Source organism: Ovis aries, chromosome 22, assembly GCF_016772045.2.
Source record: "Ovis aries strain OAR_USU_Benz2616 breed Rambouillet chromosome 22, ARS-UI_Ramb_v3.0, whole genome shotgun sequence".
NCBI classification, from domain to species: Eukaryota; Metazoa; Chordata; class Mammalia; order Artiodactyla; family Bovidae; genus Ovis; species Ovis aries.
In genome coordinates, this window is record NC_056075.1 from 7061952 (window position 1) to 7085189 (window position 23238).

General features: G+C 39.0%; 1 protein-coding gene across 3 annotated transcripts in view; it reads right to left on the reverse strand.

Annotated features, from left to right (window-relative positions):
- PRKG1 (protein kinase cGMP-dependent 1) overlaps window positions 1-23238 on the reverse strand; it is a 1392774-nt gene that overhangs the window by 374009 nt on the left and 995527 nt on the right. For all 3 annotated transcript variants that reach the window (XM_004020002.6, XM_015103265.4, XM_042238622.1), the window contains one exon: window positions 4444-4507. In XM_004020002.6, coding sequence (XP_004020051.3) covers window positions 4444-4507 — 64 coding nt within the window. The remainder of the gene's footprint in view (window positions 1-4443; window positions 4508-23238) is intronic.

Here is a 23238-nt window from a genome sequence, read left to right on the forward strand (position 1 = left end):
AGAAACACAAGCTGGAATCAAGACTGCCGGGAGAAATATCAATAACCTCAAGTATGCAGATGACACCACCCTTATGGCAGAAAGTGAAGACGAGCTAAAAAGCCTCTTGATGAAAGTGAAAGAGGAGAGTGAAAAAGTTGGCTTAAAGCTCAACATTCAGAAAACGAAGATCATGGCATCCGGTCCCATCACTTCATGGGAAATAGATGGGGAAACAGTGGAAACAGTGTCAGACTTTATTTCTTTGGGCTCCAAAATCACTGCAGATGGTGACTGCAGCCATGAAATTAAAAGACACTTACTTCTTGGAAGAAAAGTTATGACCAACCTAGATAGCATATTCAAAAGCAGGGACATTACTTTGCCGACTAAGGTCCGTCTAGTCAAGGCTATGGTTTTTCCTGTGGTCATGTATGGATGTGAGAGTTGGACTGTGAAGAAGGCTGAGCGCCGAAGAATGGATGCTTTTGAACTGTGGTGTTGGAGAAGACTCTTGAGAGTCCCTTGGACTGCAAGGAGATCCAACCAGGCCATTCTGAAGATCAACCCTGGGATTTCTTTGGAAGGAATGATGCTAAAGCTGAAACTCCAGTACTTTGGCCACCTCATGCGAAGAGTTGATTCATTGGAAAAGACTTTGATGCTGGGAGGGATTGGGGGCAGTAGGAGAAAGGGACGACCGAGGATGAGATGGCTGGATGGCATCACGGACTCGAGGGACGTGAGTCTGAGTGAGCTCCGGGAGATGGTGATAAACAGGGAGGCCTGGCGTGCTGCGATTCATGGGGTCGCAAAGAGTCGGACACGACTGAGCGACTGAACTGAACTGAACTGAACTCAGTCCTTGTGTACCCTGCCCCTACTCTTTAAAGATCTTCCCCTCACGCTGGAAGTTTTGTTTCGTAATGAATGGAATGAAACAGTCAATAAGAAAGTATATTCACATACAAACATCTACCCTCATCTGGGGCTATTTTGTCTAAATAATTGATTTGTCCCTCTAAAATCCATTCTTCTCACAGAGAGCTATCATTTAAACACAACCCAAATCATGTCATTTTATGGCTTAGAACCCTAAAAATCTTCTCATTGCACTTAAAAACCTTATCATAACTCCTATCACAATCAGCAAAGTCCCCTGCCACTTGGCCTTGGCTATTTTCTTTAGCCTCATCTCATTTCACTGTAATTTTTTTTTTTCTTATTCCTTAAGAACAGCAAACTCATTCCTAGTTTAGGATATTATGCTTTCTCTTCTCTCTGTCCTATACACATGGCATCCTATATCTGCTTTTGGATTTCAGCTTGAGACCAGAGAGGTCTTCTCTCCCTAAACCAATAAAGAGTGGCCTTCTCACTCAATGCTATTTTGATGCCATTTCCTTATGTCTCATCTGTACCTTCCACTGAAACATGCTTTGTGTGGACAAGGTCCTGAATCCCAGAGCTTGGAACAGTTACTAGCACATGGCAGATGTTCCATAAATATTTGTTTTAACAAGGCTATAAGCTTCTTTGTTAAACACAATGATTATACAGGCTTTCTTTTCAAAACGATCTGGGATTCTTTCATTTTCTTGTAGTTGTTGCAGGAAGAAAGACAGCTCAATTATTATGCAAGCACATTTTCCTTTAATGTTAAGTGACACTGGTATTGCTTTTGTTCTTCCAAATTTGCTTCACTCTATCTGATACATAATTTAATCTAATTTCTCATTGTGCTTGTTTATTCAACTTGAATTGAACACTTTTGTGCATTGGGTAGTACATTCATACGCCTAACTTCATATTTTGGCTGTTTACTTCATTTGTATGTCTTCAGAGCAAATGTGTGGGCACTTAATCATCTGTTTCTATTTTCATGCAGTTTTGCTGTAGACTGTACTGTGGCTTGTATAACATAAATTAAGGCATCTTCTGATGAGAAAATCGGACATAAAATACTAAAATATTTCTTTGGTCAAAATTATTTATAGAGCTATGGCTATTGTTTTGCAAAACATAGCAAATGCTTCCACAGCTGTGGAAAAGAAAGAAAATGATTAAAGCATTTCATGGGGTTTTATTATATTTTATTTTGGACAGGCTTGATTGGGGCCAGTGATTTTGCACTTTATTTCATTTCGTTTAGAAAAAAAGAAAAAGAAAAAGGTCATCAGAGAGTTCTTCAGTGTATTCAACAAAGAACAGAACTGGGGAAAGCAGCTTTTCATTTACAGAGGTTGCAAGTACAGCGGTTGGCACATTCAGAAAAAAAGGAAGCCAGTAATTTTTTCTCAGGGATCTCTTATATTTTAACATAGGAATCAAATGTTACTTCTGTTTTACTTTGTGTTCCCATATAAGATGAGAGAGAACAGTAAATCCTAGGAGAGCTCACTCTGATAAAAGACTCTTGAGAATTTGTGGACATAAACCTTTGAAATTCTGTGTATCATATAATTACTGGCATTGTGAGTGGTGGTGGTTTAGTCACTAAGTCCTGTCTGACTCTTGTGACCCCGTGGACTGTAGCCCACCAGGCTCCTCTGTCCATGAGATTTTCCAGGCAAGAATACTGGACTGAATTGCCATTTCCTTCTCCAGGGGATCTTCCCGACCAAGGAATTGAACCTGTGTCTCCTGCATTTCAGGCAGATTCTTTACTGACTGAGTTATGAGGTATTGTGAGTAAGTACTTAGAGACAAAAACTTTTTCAGTATCTTTCCGGTTAATCTCTATGATAGCACAACTCCAAAAAATTCTTCAGCCTCCTGAGACTAAAATCCATTGATCCCAGTCACTCACTGACCCTTGTTCCTTCCAGCATCCCTCTCCTTCTTGCCCAATCGAAATTCCAGGAGTAGTCTCTATAATCCTTCCTTCACTTGCATCTTCAACCCCTTTTCCCTCTTTCAACCACTCAGCTTTTCCTGGCAAAATGCCAGCCCTAGTTAAATCCCCTTCTTTGTCTACTTGGGACTTGAATCTAGAGAAACAAATGGGGCTGAAAAAGCACACAAGAGCAAATGGGCTGGCAAGCAAGACAGAATGCACAGCCCCCTCACTTGACTAAACTTAGGCTCCTCTCTGACACTATCAGGCTCCCGATTTCCCTTTTCTTAGGGTGTTTACTTTAGAAAATTTTCAACTGTAAATTCTCAATTTGCCTGTTTTGAGATACACATCTTCTTCCAGGCTGATGATCTCCTGTTTTACAGCTCAGGAATGTCTTTCTCAAGGACTAAATAAGGACAAAAATCCTTCCTACCCTGGAAGGTAGAGCTAGGATGAAAATCAGGAAATATATAACCCCAAACCCCTCTCTCCTCCATGAATATTCTGTCCATTTATTTTCACACCTCATATAACCAACTTGCCAAAGAAACTCAGGGCAACTGCCCACCTGGTTCCCAGCTCTTCCCTTAAGAGCTTAATAAATCTTCACTTTTCTTTCTTGACTTCCATCTCATTTCTGAATTCTTTCTGCAATGAGACAAGAACCTACTCTGTGGTAACACCCCTACTGGAATACTTTTCCACCAACCCATTCCAGTGCTTTAAAAATTCTCCCATCCTTTGGTGCAACAGAGTGGAGTTTGATCTACCTGTCTTATCATACATCCTGGATGAACTCTTTTTGCCTGTTTAATTGAGATTTGGGATTGGTAATATCCAATAGTGCCTGCATGATGATTGGCAATCATACTATGCCTTCCTAGTCCATTTCCTCTTCTACTTTTCTCATACCTTCTCTTCTGTCTTCAAACCTCTCAAACATCTGCCCCATAGTTGGTGGTCTTGCTTTCTAGATCACTGAGAAATTAGATGTCAGAACAGATTTGCCACAGAGCCAGCCATTCCATCAACCTCCCTGCCTGCATAATTGCCCAGGTACTGTGGCTTCCTTGTTTCTATAGGCACCAGGGACCCTATACTCTTATGTTCACTCAAGCTCTACTTGTCTAAACCTCCTGCATTTCTCCTGCTTCAATATTTCCTGTGCTTTATAGGTGCAGAGAAAAAGAAGTGACCGTGATAGTTTCACATTCACACATACAATTACATGCATAAAATACTCATATGCTAAAAAAAAAAGTACCCAACCTTCTAATTCATGTTATAAATTTGCTAATTTATATCTTCAGAGTAGCAATGACTACAGTGTTGCTTATCACCAATTGAAATAAGAGATATATATGCCATCTCCCTTTCTTGGAAATCAAAGTAACAATATGTTTGCCACAGTGAAAAAATTTCCTTCTGCTATAGTTAAGTTGATTTTCACATTACTAATTGCCTATAAATGTCAGATATGCTGGAGCTGCTTTTATTTGAAGCCAAATATATATCTCATCCCAGTGCTCAAAAAAACGTAAAAGGTCTCTGCAGTTTGTGACTTATTGCACAGCTGTGATGGGTTGAGTCCCATCTCAAAAAGTTCAAGGACTAAAAACAATTACCTCTTCAAGGACGTCAGCAAGCTTACTGAGGATCTCTTCAGGAAGGCTCTGGAATGTTGGAACGCTGAAAAACAATACAGAGATGATGCTGAAGGCATGTACTGCAGCTCACTTTTATAAATAAAACAGCAATATATCTGAATGAACATGCAAAAAGATCTCTTCACTAAGAATCTTCAGATGAAGATCATAGCAATAACTTAAGCATAAATCTGAAGACTAACAGGGGAAATGTACAAGAAAGAATTGGAGGTTGGACAGAACTGAGTTCAAATTTCACTTAGATTTCCTTGTGTGACCTTGAATGCCTCAGTTACAACGGGGAGAAAACCACCCTCTCCCTTATCAGCCTGCTGTCACGAGATTCCTTCCAGTCCCATCACCCTCTCCAGGAACTCCCCCTACATATACATACTCTCTGTCTCCCCTCTCGACAGGCCAACTGCTACCCATCTTTTAAGACGTAGCTTGATTGCCGACACGTTCAGCACTGCAAGCATGCATTCAATAATACTGGACGTTTCCCACTTTCACCAGTCTCTCCCCAGCTAGATAAGGTTTGCCTATTATGATCTCTTTTATCCCTTCCTGCAATTGTAATTAGATAATTAGTCAGATATTTGCTACTGGCCGTCCTTACTGCCAAGATCAAACGCCACAAAAATAAGACCTGTATCTATTTTGCTCAGTTCCTATATCTTTAGTGATTTGTTAACAACTCAAGAACATGTGTTGAATAAAGTTATGAAAAGATGGATGTCCAAATGCTTCCCAGGACAGTTATAGGGATCAGATCAGACAGGATGGAGAAAAAAAGTCCAGATTCATAGTAGACCCTGAAAAATGTCTTCTCAGCTTCTGATTAGGGAAACTCACAGACCAGCAAGGAAATATTGAATTACGTTGAATACACAAATCAACGAAACTTATTTTCTATGGATAATAACAGCAGCTTTAAAAGAAAAAAAAAACTTATTAACATAAAATTCTTGAAAATCCACTCCACTAGAAAATCTAACTGGGATGTGGAACTAAATTCTCATGTAACCCTATTTCAATCTTGAGTAGAGAAAAGACTATAGATGAGTGGATATACATTTGTATGTAAGGTATTTTATTAAAGACTGATCTTTAGATAAACTCAATCTTTAGGTAAACTGCTATAGAACAAACATATTTAAATGAGTTAGATGAGCGGGATGAGACTTATCTCAGCTTTGTTGCTAGAGGACAATGGTTTTGGCTTGATTAGAATGAATACAATGTAAGAAGCCAGAACATCGTGTTTGGATATAAGCATGAAAGTTTTACTGTTAATTTGTCACTGATTCCCATTACTTAGTGTAGAGCCTATTGATAAAATCCTAAGGTTTTATGCAGAGGTAAAACGATTCACCAGGACCATCTGTTCCACCAGATTTACTGCTATGGTCTGAGCCACGCGGGTTTTAATTTCCAGAAGGCGGTCTATTTCAGCAGCTGGATGAAACATATCAGAGAAAGAGAGGAAGACAGAGGAAGCTGTTTCCATGAGTTATGCAGGCTGAAAAAGCTAGTCCTTCCATGTTCTTTTAATGAGCTATATATTTCAGTCTCTTCTGAGATGCAAGAATAATTAGAATATTTCTATCGCGGTGGGTATTTATGAAAAACACAAACTACAACTGAGTTTTTCTCATTTCATTATAATTGGCTGCCTTCTTTAGAGAGCCCTAATACTTCTGTGGTAAGTCTATGTCAAGCCACTCTATATTTTCATTTTCATGAGCATTCTTAGTCATGAGAAAAAAATAATATTTGCATGACTATGTAACCCACTAAAGAAAACAAAACCGTTAAGTTTTAGGAGGTCATTTTAATAAATTATTTTTTATAATTTTACTTAGTTTTTAAAAATTCAGCTTCATTTAGGTATAATTGACAAAAATGCAAGATATTTAAAGTGAAAATAGTGAAACAATTCCTCTCATCCAGTTAACCTAGTTAATTAACACATTTGTATATTTATTCTTACGTACTTTTCAAATGTATAAGTTCTACTCTTTTTGTAAATTTCAGTTATACAATACAGTGCTGTCAACTATGGTTAGAAGCTGAAACTCTGTAACCTATTCCCCCGACTTCTCAGTCCCTGACAACTACTGTTGTATGTTTTCATGAGTTCTTCATTTAGATTCCACATAGAGGTGATGCCATGAAGTATTTTTCTCCCTCTGTCCAGCATAATGCCCTCAAGGCCCACCCATGTAGTAGAAAACAAAATAGCTGGATTTCCTTCTAATGTATTATTTCATATTATACAATAATATTCCGTTGTGTGTGTGTATATGTACATATATACACATATGGACTTCCCTGGTGGTTCAGTGGTAAAGAATCCCACTACAATGCAGGAAAAACAGGAGATGTGGGCTTGATCCCTAGATGGGGGAAGATCCTCTGGAGGAGGGCATGGCAACCCGCTCCAGCATTCTTGCCCGAAGAATTCCATAGACAGAGGAGCCTGGTGGTCTACAGTCCACAGAGTCACAAAGAGTCAGACACAACTAAAGTGACTGAGCATGAACACACACACACACACACACACACACACACACACACGATCTTTTACAATCTTAAATGCTTCAAAACATTCAGTGCCATTTATTATGAATAAAAATTAAGGATGATTTTAAAGAAGAAAAACTAAAGAATTCTTGGTAACAATTTAAGCACTTTCAAATCTAATAAAGTAGAAATCAATTAACAGGAAATAAATACTTATCAAAGAACCATTGTTATAGTCATCCATTTTATAGCTAAAATAACTGGGATCTTGAGACTCTTCTAGAGGTCACAACACAATACAGATAAAAAAGAAAAAGGAAGAACATTTTTATCTGAATGACTATCATGCTGATGACTTGTTGAGCTACCCACCTCACAGCGGGCTTCCCTGGTGTCTCAGATGATAAAGAATACACCTGCAATGTGGGAGACCTGGGTTCGATCCCTGAGTTGGGAAGACCCCCTGGAGGAGAAGGACATGGCAACCCACTCCAGTACTCTTGCCTGGAGAATCCCCACGGACAGAGGAGCCTGGTGGACTACAGTCCGTGGGGTTGCAAAGAGTCAGACACGACCGAGTGATTAAGAACAGCAGAGCAGAGCACACTTCACAATAAAACTATTTTAAAATACCTCATGTAATTTTTAAAACCATGCCATATTCTTTTAATGACTTAGAAGTGAAGCAATAATATGAATAACCTTTGATTCAGTGACTTCATTTATTAACTAACTTTTTACTATGAAAAATGTCAAATAAATGGAAACGCTGAAAGAAGAGCTCAAGAATCACCTGTATCCCCACCACCTAGATTAGCAACTGTTAACACTGTGCCATCTTTATCTGCCTTCAATCCATCTAACTTTATATGCATATTGATAAATAGGTTTATAGATATTTTTGATGATAATCTGACAGCAAACTGTAGGTTTCATGAAATTCCATCCCAAATATTTGCACATACAGATCTAAAAATAAGAACAATTTAAACATACTATTATGTTACTTATGATATCATTTTGTGCCCAATCATTCAAAATTTACAGAAAAGGAAACAAATTTTTAATGTAAACATGATGAAGTTTTTAAGCTTAAAATTGTTTGGTACACCTTTTCAAAGTGCAGATGAAGAAGTAAGTGAAGCCCCTGACGGAATGAGTTACCATACTCCACTGACTGGAGAAGACATAACAGGAGGCCGAAAAATAAAGTCTTGGAGAGCTGACTTCGCTGAATGACTGCTGGAGAAGGCGGTAAAGAAATTATTGTAATGCCTCTTTTCAAAGATACCGTACTTTGCTGAATTAAAGATTTTGCTGCAAACACAAAGATGGGTGAAAATCTTGTCCACAGAATTGCACTTCTGCCCTATAAATGGATTAATCAGTCATGGCGGGACTAGCTCTTTGGCTACTGTTCATTTGACATGAGAATCAACCAATCATTAAAGAAGACCGTACATGAATACGTGGTAATAAACACAAATGGTGCTGGACTACTTAGCTGGAAGAACTTTCCAAATGGAAGAACTACTGAAACTGAGTGGGGCCCTATGGAGCTCCATGGCACGGAGGTCTTTTTTTGTCCCCGTTCCCTGTAGACAAAACTCATGACCTTTCCTGAGTTCCAAAGGGCAGTTTCTAACAGTTGCTCTTCAAGAAAATTGGAGATATCAAGGGGATATTTCATGTAGAGATAGGCATGATAAAGGAGAAAAACAGCAAGTATCTAATAGAGACAGAAGAGATTAAGAAGAGGGGTCAAGAATACACAGAACTATACAAAAAATATCTTAATGACCTGGATAACCATGATGGTATAGTCACTCACCTAGAGCCAGATAGCCTGGAATGAGAAGTCAAGTGGACCTCTGGAAGCATTACTATGAACAAAGCTAGTGGAGGTGATGGGATTCCAGCTGAGCTATTTCAGATCAACTGTGCTCATTTCATATGCTAGCAAGGTTATGCTGAAAATCCTTCAAGCTAGGCTTCAGCAGTACATGAACTGAGAACTTCCAGATGTAAACAAACTGGGTTTAGAAATGGCAGAGGAACAAGAGATCAAATTGCCAACATTCGCTGGAGCACAGAAAAGCAAGGGAATTTGAGAAGAACAACTAGTTCTGCTTCACTGACTATACCAAAGCCTTTGACTGTGTGGATCACAATAAACTGTAGAAAATTCTCAAAGAGATAAGAATACCATATTACCTTAGTTGCCTCCTGAGAAGCCTATATGCAGGTCAAGAAACAACAGTTAGAACCAGACATGGAACAATGGACTGGTTCAAAATTGGGAAAGCAGTAAGTCAAGGCTATATATTGTCACCCTGCTTATTTAACTTCTATGCAGAGTACCTCATGCAAGATGCTAGACTGGAAGAATCACAAAGTGGAATCCAGATTGCTGGGAGAAATATTAACAACTTCAGATACATAGATGATAGCACCCTAATGGCAGAAAGCAAAGACGAACTAAAGAGCCTCTTGACTAAAGTGAAAGAGGAGAGTGAAAAAGCTGGCCTAAAACTCAACATTCAAAAAACTAAGATCATGGTGTCCAGCGCCATCACTTCATGGCAAATAGATGGGGGGAAATGGAAGCAGTGAGAGGCTTTATTTTCTTGGGCTCCAAAATCACTGCAGGTGGTGACTGTAGCCATGAAATTAAAAGACACTTGCTCCTTGGAAGAAAAGCTATGACCAACCTAGACAGCATATTAAGAAGCAGAGATATTACTTTGCTGACAAAGGTCTGTCTGTGATTTTTCCAGTAATCACGTATGGATGTGAGATTTGGTCCATTGAGAAGGCTGATCACTGATGAGTTGATGTTTTCAAACTGTGGTGCTAAAGAAGATTCTTGAGAGTCCCTTGGTCAGCAAGGAGACCCAACCAGTTAATCCTAAAGGAAATCAACACTGGATATTCATTAGAAGGATTGAAGCTCTAATACTGAAGATAAAGGTCTAATACTTTGGTTACCTGACTCGAAGAGTTGACTCACTGGAAAAGACCCTGATGCTGGGGAAGACTGAAGGCAAGAGAAGAAGGGGGCAACAGAGGATGAGATAGTTGGATGGCATCACCGACTCAACAGACATGAGTTTGAGCAATCTCTGAGAGATAGTGAAGGACAGAGAAGCCTGGCGTGCTGCAGACCATTGGGTACAAAGTGTTGTACAGGACAACAACAATAATCAAGAGAGAAGCAGCCAGGGAAACAACAGAGGCAAAACTAAAGGGTCCAGAGAAGGCCATCAAGATTAGGAGGTTAACGGATTAAAGGCATGCAAGCCCTCTGTGTGCATTAAGTCGCTTGTGCGACCCCATGAACTGTAACCCACCAGGCTCCTCTGTCCACGCGATTCTCCAGGCAACAATACTGGAGTGGGTTGCCATGCTCTCCTCCAGGCTCCCCACACACCTTAATCTTGTCAGAGATCCCACCCTTGGACCATTGTTATAAACCCCCTCATCAAACCCTCTGGGCGTTGTGACACATAGTTGTTCCAGGCAGGAACCCACTTTGTCCCCCTTTTTCCGGCAAAGTAATAAAGCTATCCCTTTCTACTTCACCTAAAACTCTGTCTCCAAGGTTCAATCTGGCACTGGTGTACAGAGAGTTGAGCTTTTAGCATTATTATGTTGCACTGGTGGTGTAAAAGCAAAGCCCCCTCAACACAAATTAAGGCAGTGACACCAAGTATGTGTGTGCTAAGTCACTTCAGTCGTGTCCAACTCTTTGCAACCCTATGGACTGTAGCCCACCAGGCTCCTCTGTCCATGGGATTCTCCAGGCAATAATACAGGAGTGGGTTCCCATACCCTCCTCCAGGGGATCTCCCCAACCCAGAGATTGAACTAGAGTCACTTTATATATTCTGCTTTGGCAGGTGGGTTCTTACCACTAGCACCACCTGGGAAGTCTGGAGGTTCCACCGAGACTTGAACTTGGATCGCTGGATTCAGAGTCTAGAGTGCTAATCACTACACCATAGCCCTAGTATACTAGTCATCATTATATTCTTATACTTACATTATATCCTTTACTCACTATATATGGAATATCAAGTATATTAGTCAGTATAGTCTTATACACACAGAAAAAAATGATAAAGTAAAAATCTAGTTTTAGTTTAAACTGTTTTGGTGAAACACTGAGTTATTAATTGCATTGAATTTTAACCCTTGAGTACACATCATTTTAACATTCTATATGACAAAATGGCAAACACTGAGAATGTGTCTCTGCTGCTTATTGAAGTACAATGGTTTTCTCAAGAAAAATCCCTTGTATAATTGCTGCAGTTGCAAGCTGAATTAGCCACTTTTTTATACAACGTAAGTTTTTACTAGGCAAAAATCATAAACTGTGCTTATTCAGACTTGAGTATTTGGCAGATAATTTTTCAAAGAAAAAACAAAGTGAGACTGTCACTTCAAGGGAAACAACAGATAGCATTTGCTGCCAATAATAAAATTCTAAGTTTCAAATGAAAGCTCAGACTTCAGAAAACTTTTATCTGACATTGTGGACTTAATGATTTTCTAATAATTGAAGACTTTTTTGATGGGATCATTGGTGAATGTTGATATTAACAAATGTGATTCTTTTGGTATCATAAACTTTGTAATTTCTGAACCAGTATTTTCCAGATGATTAATGTATGACGTTACAAGGTCATGCAGAGAAAGAGCTATTCCAAGTACAAGATGGGTAAACAGATTACAATTTAATAAAGTAAGAAAAGTTCATTGATATGGTTTCAGATTTCACATTACAACTAAGTTGTAAGAAAGTACCCTTTGCTGGGCTTTGGTGTAGTGTCAAATAAGAATGTCCACTATTATCGGAAAAGGCCATTAATATACTCTTCCCTTTTTATGCTCTATATCTTTGTGAGGCTGGTTTTTTTAAATACTTGAACCAAAAAAACCCAGAAATTCAACAGACTGAATAATACTGAAGCAGATATGAGAATGCGCTGTCTTCTAAGGCAGATACTGACAGACTTGCAAAAATATAAAATCAAGTTTCTTTTCACTGTTTTTTGTTTGTTTGTTGGTTTGTTTTGGAAAACATTTTCTTTAAAATAGGTTATATTAATATGTGAAAAAAATTAAAGTTTTAGTCGCTCAGTCACGTCTGACTCTTTGTGACCCCATGGACTATAGCCCGCCAGGCTCCTCTGTCCATGGAATTCTCCAGACAAAAACAGCGGAAAGCAAAAGTTGCTCAGTCGTGTCTGACTCTTTGTGATCCCATGGACTACACAGTCCATGGAATTCTACAGGCCAGAATACTGGAGTGCGTACCCTTTTCCTTCTCCAGGGGATCTTCCCAACCCAGGGTTCAAATCCAGGTCTCCTGCATTGCTGGTGGATTCTTTACCAGCTGAGCCACAAAGGAGGCCCAAGAGCTACCCCTTCTCCAGGGCATCTTCCCAAACCAGCGTCTGAATCCAGGCCTCCTGCACTGCAGGTAACTTCTTTACTGTCTGAACCACCAGGGAAGACCAGGGTAATACGTGTTGTTATTTTTTTGCCCCAAGAATTTTTGTTTGAATATTTTGTTTGAAGCACACTACACTGGAGGACAAAGAGGCTGAGGATCTCGAAGGCACAGAGGTAAACCCACATTTCCCACAGAACTTTGGAACACCTATGAAGGGGCGTATGATAAGATTCTAAGAACAAAAAGTAGTACAGAGGTTTCTACAAAGTGATACAAAGCTCAGTTATACATATATATTCTGGAATTCAGAAACTGATACCTCTCTTAACGAAGGAAAACATTATAGCAAAAAAGAAAAAGTGGTACGCTGAATGAGGAGACAAATCAACAAGCAAAAAGCTTCTAATATTTTGAATGAAAAACTTCAAAGACAAGTGCTCATTATAATCCACAAGATAAAATCAGTTATTTGGTAGGACTGTCACAAATCTACACACATTTTTTAATCAATTTTTTAACTGCATCCTATGAGGGTATACAGAGTATTATAGGAAACTGACTTTGTTTCACAGTGACTATATACCAGATTTACATTTTTGAACTTTTTTAATGACTTAGTGAATAAATTTTTAAAAATATGCTTATTTTTAACTCAACACAGTCAACATCAATAAAAGATACCCACATGAGATTTGGAAAGAGTAGACTCAACAGAGGTGGTGAGAAGTGGTTGAGCTCTGCTATATTTGGGGAGTAGAAACAACACGATTTCCTAGCAGACTAAATGTGGGATGAGAGACAGAGGAGACAAGGATGACTGTACAATGGGAAGGAACATATACACGCAGGTTAAATGTTTTTCACATTGAATAAGCAATTTTTTTTAACCAACTCAGTAGCAAAGTGTTTGATTTTATCAGAAGACCTCAGTTTTTAAATATAACCAGAGAGCATCAGATATAGCCCTATATTTATTTTATTTTTTATTATAAATTTATTAATTTTAATTAGAGGCTAATTACTTTATAATATTATATTGGTTTTGCCATACATCAACATGAATCCACCACGGGTATCCACGTGTTCCCCATCCTGAACCTCCCTCCCACCTCCCTCCCTGTACCATCCCTCTGGGTCATCCCAGTGCACCAGCCCCAAGCATCCTGTATCCTGCATCGAACCTGGACTGGCGATTCATTTCATATATGATATTATACATGTTTCAATGCCATTCTCCCAAATCATCCCACCCTCTCCGTCTCCCACAGAAGATATCTCTTCAATAAACACTTCAAGAATGTCCTAACCTAGAACAAGACATACAGAGTTATATTAATTATTTTGAGGTAGCATTTAGAAAACAATAGCCTCTTCATTATGACATGAGACATCAGCCTTGTATTCAGTTTAATGACAAGAAAATTGACACATATTGTTTATTTCAGGCTTCCTACAGTTCATACTAACTAAATAAAAGCAGATGTATCTGGCTTACCAAAGAAATCAATTTCTATCGAATCTACTTTAATTGAAAGAATTAAAGTAAAGGTCCTTCTTAATCTTACAGGTATCTAATCTTTCCCCTTAGTAAGCTCAGCAAAAGGTTTTCTGCCCTCAACATACTTTTTTTTCTTAATTGAATCATTTGGCATTGATCTTGGTTCATTCTGTTATTGAAGCCTTAAAACTGGTCTTTCTCCACCCCCTTCCCATCCTCCCACCAAAATATACTTCAGATTTATTTTATATCAGCAGCATTTAGTCCTTATCACACAATGGCTCCAACCCTTTAATAGCTGCCTGTCATCTTGCCCCAGATAATAAAAATTAGAAGAATTTTTTTCTTGCATGTAAAAATACTTTAGGTAAAACAAACCATTATAGAGACATGAGGCATAATTTTACTCTCTGTGTGATAAATATAAACTCCTTATCTAGGAAGACTCTATAGTGACTAAGCATATGTACTTTAGAATAAAGGAGACCAGCTGAATTAGGCTCTGCTACTTATTGTTAGCTATGCTTTTAATAAGTAATTTAACTTCACTAGGTTTCAGCCTCCTTAGATTAAAATAAAAGGGAATAACACCACCTGCTGCATAGGGCTGTGGTAAAAATAAGCTAGATGGTAGATATAAGACATTAAAAATGTACCTGGCACATAGTAAACATTTGCACCCACCGAGCCCCTGATGCTGGGAAAGATTGAAGGCAGGGGGAGACAGGAACCACAGAGGATGAAATGGTTGGATGGCATCACCTACTCAAGGGACGAGTTTGAGGAAGCTCTGGGAAATGGGGACGGACAGGGAGCATGGAGGGCTGCAGTCCATGGAGTCGCCAAGAGTCGGACGCAACTGAGCGACTGAACAACAACAGCAACAGAGACGAATTTTTTGCTGTCCTAACTGTTAACATTATTTAACACATTTCATAATTGAAACAAACTTTCTAATGCATCAGAAATGTATCTTACTGTAGACTCGGGAGTGCTGAAAAGATCTATGTCTTCATTGTTTTAAATCAAATTATATCTGGAGTATCAACCCTTGTTTTTTAATGAGCTATTTAATCACATTCATTTTTTAGCTCTTCTTCAGGGTCATACCTGAACCCAGGGGGCATGTCATGCCCAGAAAGTAGGGGATAAAGTCTCTTATTTCTCTGCTACTATGGTCATAAAGAACCCTTGAAGTCACATCTCTATGGTTTATTGCCCACAGAGGAGGAAGGAATCCTTTGGTCAAGCTAGGAACTCTAGTGCTTCCCCTTCACCTCCTTAGGCATGTCCATGCAGAGGAACCCACTTCTTGGGGGGGAAAAAAAAAGTGTATATATATATATATATATATATATATATATATGTGTGTGTGTGTGTGTGTGTGTGTGTGTGTGTGTGTAAGATCCTCCCCCTTCTCTTTTGACCCCAGACAATTCTTTGTAATCTCTTTATATGAATTTAGGCTTTAAAAATAGATAGGCAGTATCTTCTAGAAGTTTCTAGGACTGAGCAAAAACAGAGATTAAAAAAAAAAAAAACAGGCAAAGAGCCTATGAAACTGCCTAAAGAGGTATAACATAGGGGGAAATATTTCAATAATTTATACCTGAACAAACTATCTTCCAGATCCCCTTATTTCAGGACCCTGATTCCCCATGCGAGCACCATCCACTACAACCAACCTTTCCCCACACACAACGCGGCCACCGTCATGTAAACACTTGGACATAGAGGTGGGTAAAATGGCAGGGAAGGAAGAAAAGATCTGGGAAGAGGTTTCTAAACAGCTAGAAAGGAGCTCAAGGCCATTTGGGCAGAAAATTCCAAGATCCTGATCTTGGCATGGCACATCCTCTGGCTCCTCAGCAACAGCATGGATGTACGCAAAAGAAATTAGAGAGGAGTCCTTAAAAAGTAAATAATTCAGAGGAAGGCAGCTCCTAGAACGGAACCAGTGTCCTATTCCCTGGTTATCCATTCTCTTCTTGCTCTCACTGAGAGCTGCAGCCAGACACTGCCTTTCCCTACATAAGCCTAAGCCAAATGCATCTTGTTATGTAAACCCTTCAGGTACATTCTCCACATCTCTTTATTCATTTGCAACGTGTCCATTTAAATAATTAATGGTGGCATAAAATTTAAATTTTTTTCAATGATTAAAAAGAGAAAAATCTATGAAACTATTATCTCTGCTACTCTCATTAAGATAAGAGTTATATTCTCATCAATCAGGTATCTTAAACATCATCGTAACTCTAGGAGTATGTGCAAAAGACAGGCAAATCACTTTAGCTCAGTGAATCTTCTCACTTCAGCTCTAACTCACATATAACAATTCGAGGCTGAGTAATCTCAAACAAACACCATGAAATAATACGAAAGAATGTATGTGAAATTGCTTTTCAAACTAAAGCCCTAAACAAATTTCAATGGTCAGGTTTCATGTTAAAATAACAAAAATCCTAAAAGTATTATCTTGAAAACCATCCTCTATAACTACATTATAGTCAACTATAAACTTTTAGATTTGATTATAAAGTTTCCAGTTCTGCAGATTCATTTTCTAAAGCAACTATCAATCTCTTAGGCCAGATCCTTGCTCAAAATGTCCTAGGTCAGTTTCCAAATTTTTTAAAAAAAATCAGGTTAAATAAGTTATGTACTGAGATCCAAGAAATCAATGAATTACTATAAATTATAATAAAATATACAAAACAAATGTATCATTTTAAGTGCACAATGCAATGGCACTAAGAACATTCACATTGTTGCGCAACCATCGCCACTATCCACCTACAGAACACGTTCATCCCCCCAAACTGAAATGCTGTACCCATTAAAAAATAGCTCTTCATTTCTCTCTCCTTTCAGCCTCTGGCAGCCACCATTCTACTCTTTGATTCTATGAATTTCAGTATCTTAGATATCTTATATAGGTAGAATCATGTAGCATTTTTCTTTCTGTTGACTTATTTCACTGAGCATTATGTCCTCAAGGGCCATCCATGTTGCATATTTCAGATTTTCCTCCTTTTTCCAGGCTGAATAATATTCCATCACACACACCACACACACATACAAGTATATATAGAGATATCACAGTTTATCTATACATTCATTGATGGATGGATATTTAGTTTGTTTCTACATCTTTGCAATTGCAAATAGTGCCACAGTAAACACAGGAATGCCAGTATCTCTTAAGAGATCCTGATTTCAATTCTTTCCAATACATATCCAGAAATGATGGGATTGCTGGATCATACAGTGGCTCTATTTTGATTTTTTGAGGAAACTCTATACTGGTTTTCATAGTAGCAACTGTACCATTTTGCATCCCTTCAAACAGTGTGCAAAAGTTTCAAAAGTTTCAATTTCTCCATATCCTCATGAACACTTTTTTTTTTAAATAATAGCCATCCTAACAGGATGAAGTGATATCTCACTGTGGTTTTGATTTATCAGTCTCTGAATTCCCACATATTTATGCAAACTTCTTGAAGATTCAGCTGAGGGACAAACTCTTGAGAAATGGTTCCTGGCAACTTTCTTTCTCTATCTAAGTAGGTATCTTGCCTAAATAGCACCTACACTTTTACTTTAACCATGTGTTAATATATTTGCCTTCTCACAATAATGTATAAATTCTGTGAAAGCCCTATAGTATAGTAACTAAGAGCATGGATTTTAGAATCAGAAAATAACAAGATAATTTTGAAACCCAGTGCCTCCACTTCCTAGCTATGTAACTATGGGCAAGTTATTTAAAACCAGAAAGTTCAGATTCCTTAGTCAGGGAATGAAAACAACAAAACTTGGCTCTTGGAGCAGAGTGTTAATAAATATGAAGTACTTAGCAAAGAAGCTCTGCCATGGAGTAAACACTTAAAGGGACATACAATTTAGCTTGTAGAATACCAACAACATAGATTGTATTGTGGAGTAGGCACTCAAAAACATGCATGCTTTTTGAACATGCACACACACACACACACACAGAGGAAAGACAAATGAACTAAGGCTATAGTGGTTTTAATCAAGGGTCTCTATATAGAGATGTGCAGTTTGCTAATTGTACAAGGCACTTGCATGGGGGATGGGTGAAACTCAGCTGATCTACTCTCTGCATGCCTTTCAGCTTACCCTGGCAGGGGTTACACCAACCCATATGAAGTACTTATATTTTTAAAAAATTGCCTTGGATTGGTTCCAGATGACAGAGTATAAAAACATGTTCTTATCTCCTCCTGTGATAGTGAAAGTCACTCAGTCGTGTCAGACTCTTTGTGACCCCATGGACTATACAGTCCATGGAATTCTACAGGGCAGAACACTGGAGTGGGTAGCCTTTCCCTTCTCCAGGGGATCTTCCCAACCCAAGAATTGAACCCAGGTCTCCCACATTGCAGGTGGATTCTTTATCAGCTGAGCCACAAGGGAAGCCCAAGAATACTGGAGTGGGTAGCCTATCCCTTCTCCAGCAGATCTACCCAACTCAGGAATCAAACTGGGGTTTCCTGCATTGCAGACGGATTCTTTACCAACTGAGCTATCCGGGAAGCCCTTTATCTCCTCCTGTGAAAGCACAGAAACTGTGAGTAGCTGTTGAACAACCATTGAGAGGAGGACACTGGAACCCACTGAAAAAAGATATTCTGTGTCCAAAGACAAAGGAGAAGCTGCAACACCATGGTAGGAGGGGCACAGTCACAATAAAATCAAATCTCATTACTTCTGGATAGGTGACCCCAAAACTGGGGAACAATAAAACTAAAGAAGCTCTCCTCCTGTTGTGAAGGTTCTGAGCCCCACAACAGACTTCTCTGCCTGGGGATTTGGCAAAGGGACTCAAGAGTCCCTAGGAAATCTGGCTTTCAAGGCCATAAGGATTTAATTGAAGACTTTGGTGGTACTGGGGCAGAGACTCCACTATTGAAGAGCACACACAAAATCTTGTGCACACCAACACCCAGGGGATAGGAGCAGTGACCCCCACAGGAGACTGAACCAGACCTACCTGCTAGTGTTAGAGGGTCAGCAGTGCCTCGCTGTGGGGATAAGGACACTGGGAGCAGCTGTCCTGACAGATGGTCCTTGGTGTGAGTTCTCTTGGAGGTCGCCATTAGCCCTACTATAGAGCCTCTGGACTCTAGGGATGGATCAGCTTAGGCAAAACAACGAACAGGGAGGGAGAACAGCACCACTTATCAGCACACAATTTGACTAAACTTTTACTGAGCATTGTCTTGCCCACCAGAGAAAGACCCAGTTTTACCCACTGCTAGTTCCTACCATCAGGAAGCTTGCACAAGTCTCTCAGCCTCTTCTACCAGAGAGCAGACAGGAAAAGCAAGAACTGAAATTCTGCAGCTTCCAGAACAAAGACCAAGATCATAGAAAGTTAATAAAAATGAAATGCGGAGCATTATGTTCCAGATGAAGAACAAGATAAAACCAAAGAAAAAAAAACTAAATAAAATGGAGATAGACAATCTTCCTAACAGAAGCTGAAGGTATTAAGAAGAGGTGGCAAGAATACACAGTAGAATGATAGGAAAAAAAGTCTTAATGAGCCAGATAACTATGATGGTATGATCACTCACCTACAGCCAGACATCCGGGGATGCAAAGTCAAGTGGACCTTAGGAAGCATCACTACCAACAAAGCTAGTGGAGGTGATGGAATTCCAACTGAGCTATTTCAAATCCTAAAAGATAATGCTGTGAAAGTGCTGCACTCGATATGCCAGCAAATTTGAAAAAATTCAGCAGTGGCACAGGACTGGAAAAGGTCAGTTTCATCCCAGTGTCAAAGAATGTTCAAACTACCACACAACTGTACTCATCTCACACACTAGCAAAGTAATGCTCAAAATTCTCCAAGTCAGGCTTGAACAGTATGTCAACCAAGAATATCCAGATGTTCAAGCTGGATTTAGCAAAGGCAGAAGAACCAGAGATCAAATTGTCAACATCCACTGGATCATAGAAAAAGCAAGAGAATTTCAGAAAAACACCCATTTTTGTTTTATTGACTACGCTAAAGCCTTTGAAAGTGTGGATCACAATAAACTGTGGAGAATTCTTCAAGAGATGGGAATATCAGACCACCTTACCTGCCTCCTGAGAAACTTGTATACAGGTCAAGAATCAACAATCAGAATCAGACATGCAACAATGGGCTGGTTTCAAATTGGGAAAGTAGTACATCAAGGCTGTATATTGTCATGCTGCTTATTTAACTTATATGCTGCATACATCATGCGAAATCTCGGGCTGGATGGAGAACAAGCTGGAATCAAGATTGCCAGGAGAAATACTAATAACCTCAGGTATGCAGATGATGTCACCCTTATGGCAGAAAGTGAAGAGGAACTAAAGAGCCTCTTGATGAAGAGAAAGAGGAGAGTGAAAAAGCTGTCTTAAAACTCAACATTCAAAAAACAAAGATCATAGCATCTGGTCCCATCACTTCATGGCAAATATATGGGAAAAAATGGAAATAGTAACAGACCTTATTTTCTTGGGTTCCAAAATCACTGCGGGTGGTGACTGCAGCCATGAAATTAAAAGAAACACTTACTCCTTGGAAGAAAAGCTATGGCAAACCAAGACAGCATATTAAAAAGCAGAGACATTACCGTGCCAGCAAAGATCCATATATTTAAAGCTATGGTTTTTCTAGTAGTCATGTATGGAGGTGAGATTTGGACCATAAAGAAAGCTGAGTCCTGGCGAATTGATGCTTTTGAACTGTGGTGTTGCAGACACCTTGAGACTCTTGAGAGTCCCTTGGACTAAAAGGAGATTAAGCCAGTTGATCCTAATGGTATTCAGTCATTATTCATTGGAAGGACTGATGTTGAAGCTGAAGCTCCAATACTTTGGCTACCTGACGCAAAGAACTGACTCATTGGAAACCTGATGCTGGGAAAGATTGAAGGCAGGAGGAAAAGGGGATGACAGGATGAGATGGTTGGATGGCATCGCTGACTTGATGGACATGAGTTTGTTCAAGCTCCAGGATTTGGTGAGGGACAGGGAGGCCTGGAGTACTGTGGTTCATGGGGTTGCAAATAGTCGGAAATGACAGAGCAACTGAGCTGAACTGAGACAACCTTCCAGAATTATAATTAAGAATAATGATAGTAAAGATGATCCAGGATCTTGGAAAAGGAATGGAGAAGATGAAAGAAACGTTTGTCAAAGACCTAGATGAACTAAAGGACAAACAGAGATGGATAAAACACTCAAAGGAATTAATAACAGAATAACTGAAGCAGAAGTACTGATAAGTGACTTATAAAATGGAATGGTAAAAATCACTGCTTTTAAAAAATAAAAAACTAAAAATAAAAAAATAAAATAAATAAAATTAAAAAAAATCACTGCTGCAAAACAGAATATAGAAAAAAAAAAAAGAATGAAAGGAGTGAAGACACTCTAAAGAGCTCTGGGACAACATTAAGCAGAACAACATTAACAATACAGGAGTCCCACAGGGAGAAGAGAGAGAGAAAGAACCCGAGAAAATATCTGAAGGGATAATTGCTGGAAACTTCCTTAACATGGGAAAGGAAATAGTCAAACAAGTCCAGGAAGCACAGAGTCCCAGGCAAGAAAAACCCAAGGAGGAACACACTGAGACACATAGTAATCAAACTGGCAATAGTTAAAGACAAAAATAAAATATTAAAAGCAACAAGGGAAAAACAACAAATAACATACAAGGGAACACTCAAAAGGTTATAAGCTTATTTCTCAACAGAAACTGTACAAGCCAGAAGAGAATGGCACAATATATTTAAAGTGATAAAGAGAAGAACTTATAACTAAGAATACCCTACACAGCAAGACTTTTGTCCAGATAGGAAAAAGCTTTACAGACAAGCAAAAATTAGCAGAATTCAGCATCACCAAATCAGCTTTACAAAAAATGCTGAAGGAACTTCTCTAGGCAAGGAACACAAGAGAAGGAAAAGACCTACAAAAAATAAACCCCAAACAATCAAGAAAATTACACTGGGATCATAAATAAATATCTTAAATATAAATGGATGAACTGCATCAACAAAAGACATAGACTGGCTGGGTGGATACAAAAACAGGACCTGTTGTGGAGGAGCTAGAAGGCTTTAAGCAAATACTGAAAATGTATTTGCTCCACTCATGATGAAGGTTGGAAGCTAGGACGAGCATAACAAAGGGTTATGAGCGGTCACCGAGTGCCCAAGGCTGGGAACGGATGCCCCCTTGAGGCATTCGGGGGCTTCCTTCTGACCACCTGTTTCTGGGAGCAAGGACTGCTGTTTCATGATAAGACTTCCTTTCGAGTTTCGCCAAAGCTATGTTATGGCTTGGGCAGTGGGAACTGTATTTTATGCTTGAATGCTTTGATGTTTTATCGAGAAAGGCTACGTGCAAGTCCGCTTTATGCTCTGCTCCCTGAGACCATATATCTGCGAAAGCTAGGTAGTAAAATTTGTCAGTCCACTAGAGGCTGTCCCTGAGTGTCCCCTTCAGAGTGCAGCCCTCTGAGCCTTAAAACCTGTATACGTGCTTTCTACAAGAGACCCACCTCAGACCTAGAGACTCAGACCTGGACACTTCGAGACTGAAACTAGGGATGGGAGAAGGTATTCCATGCAAACGGAAATCAGAAATAAGCCAGAGTAACAATCCTGATAGCAGAAAAAAATATTCTTTAAAGCAAAGATTGTCCTAAGAGATGAAGAATACTATGTAATGATTAACAGTTCAAACCAAGAAAAAGATGTAACAATTTTAAGTATATATGCTCCCAACATAGGAGTACCTCAATATGTAAGGCTAAAATTAACAACAATAAAGGAAGAAACTGACAATAACACAATAATGGCGGGTAACTTTAACACCCCACTTTTGTCAATGGACAGATTGTCAAAACAGAAATGTAATAAAGAAATATAGGCCTTAGATGACACTGTAGACTAGATGGACTTAATTGATAATTTATATAGCACTGTATCCAAAGGCAGCAGACTATACATTCTTCTGAAGTGCACCTGGAACATTCTTCAGGATTGGCCACAGGCTGGGCTCAAGGTGAGCCTTAGCACATTTAAGAAAATTGAAATCATGTCACATATCTTTTTGGATTATAACACTATGAGGTTAGAATAAATCACAAGAAAAAAGAAAGCTATAAAAACTATGAACACATGGCAGCCAAACATTATGCTACTAAACAACCAATGGATCATTGAAGAAATCAAAGAGGAGATTTAAAAGAAAAAAAAGAAAAACC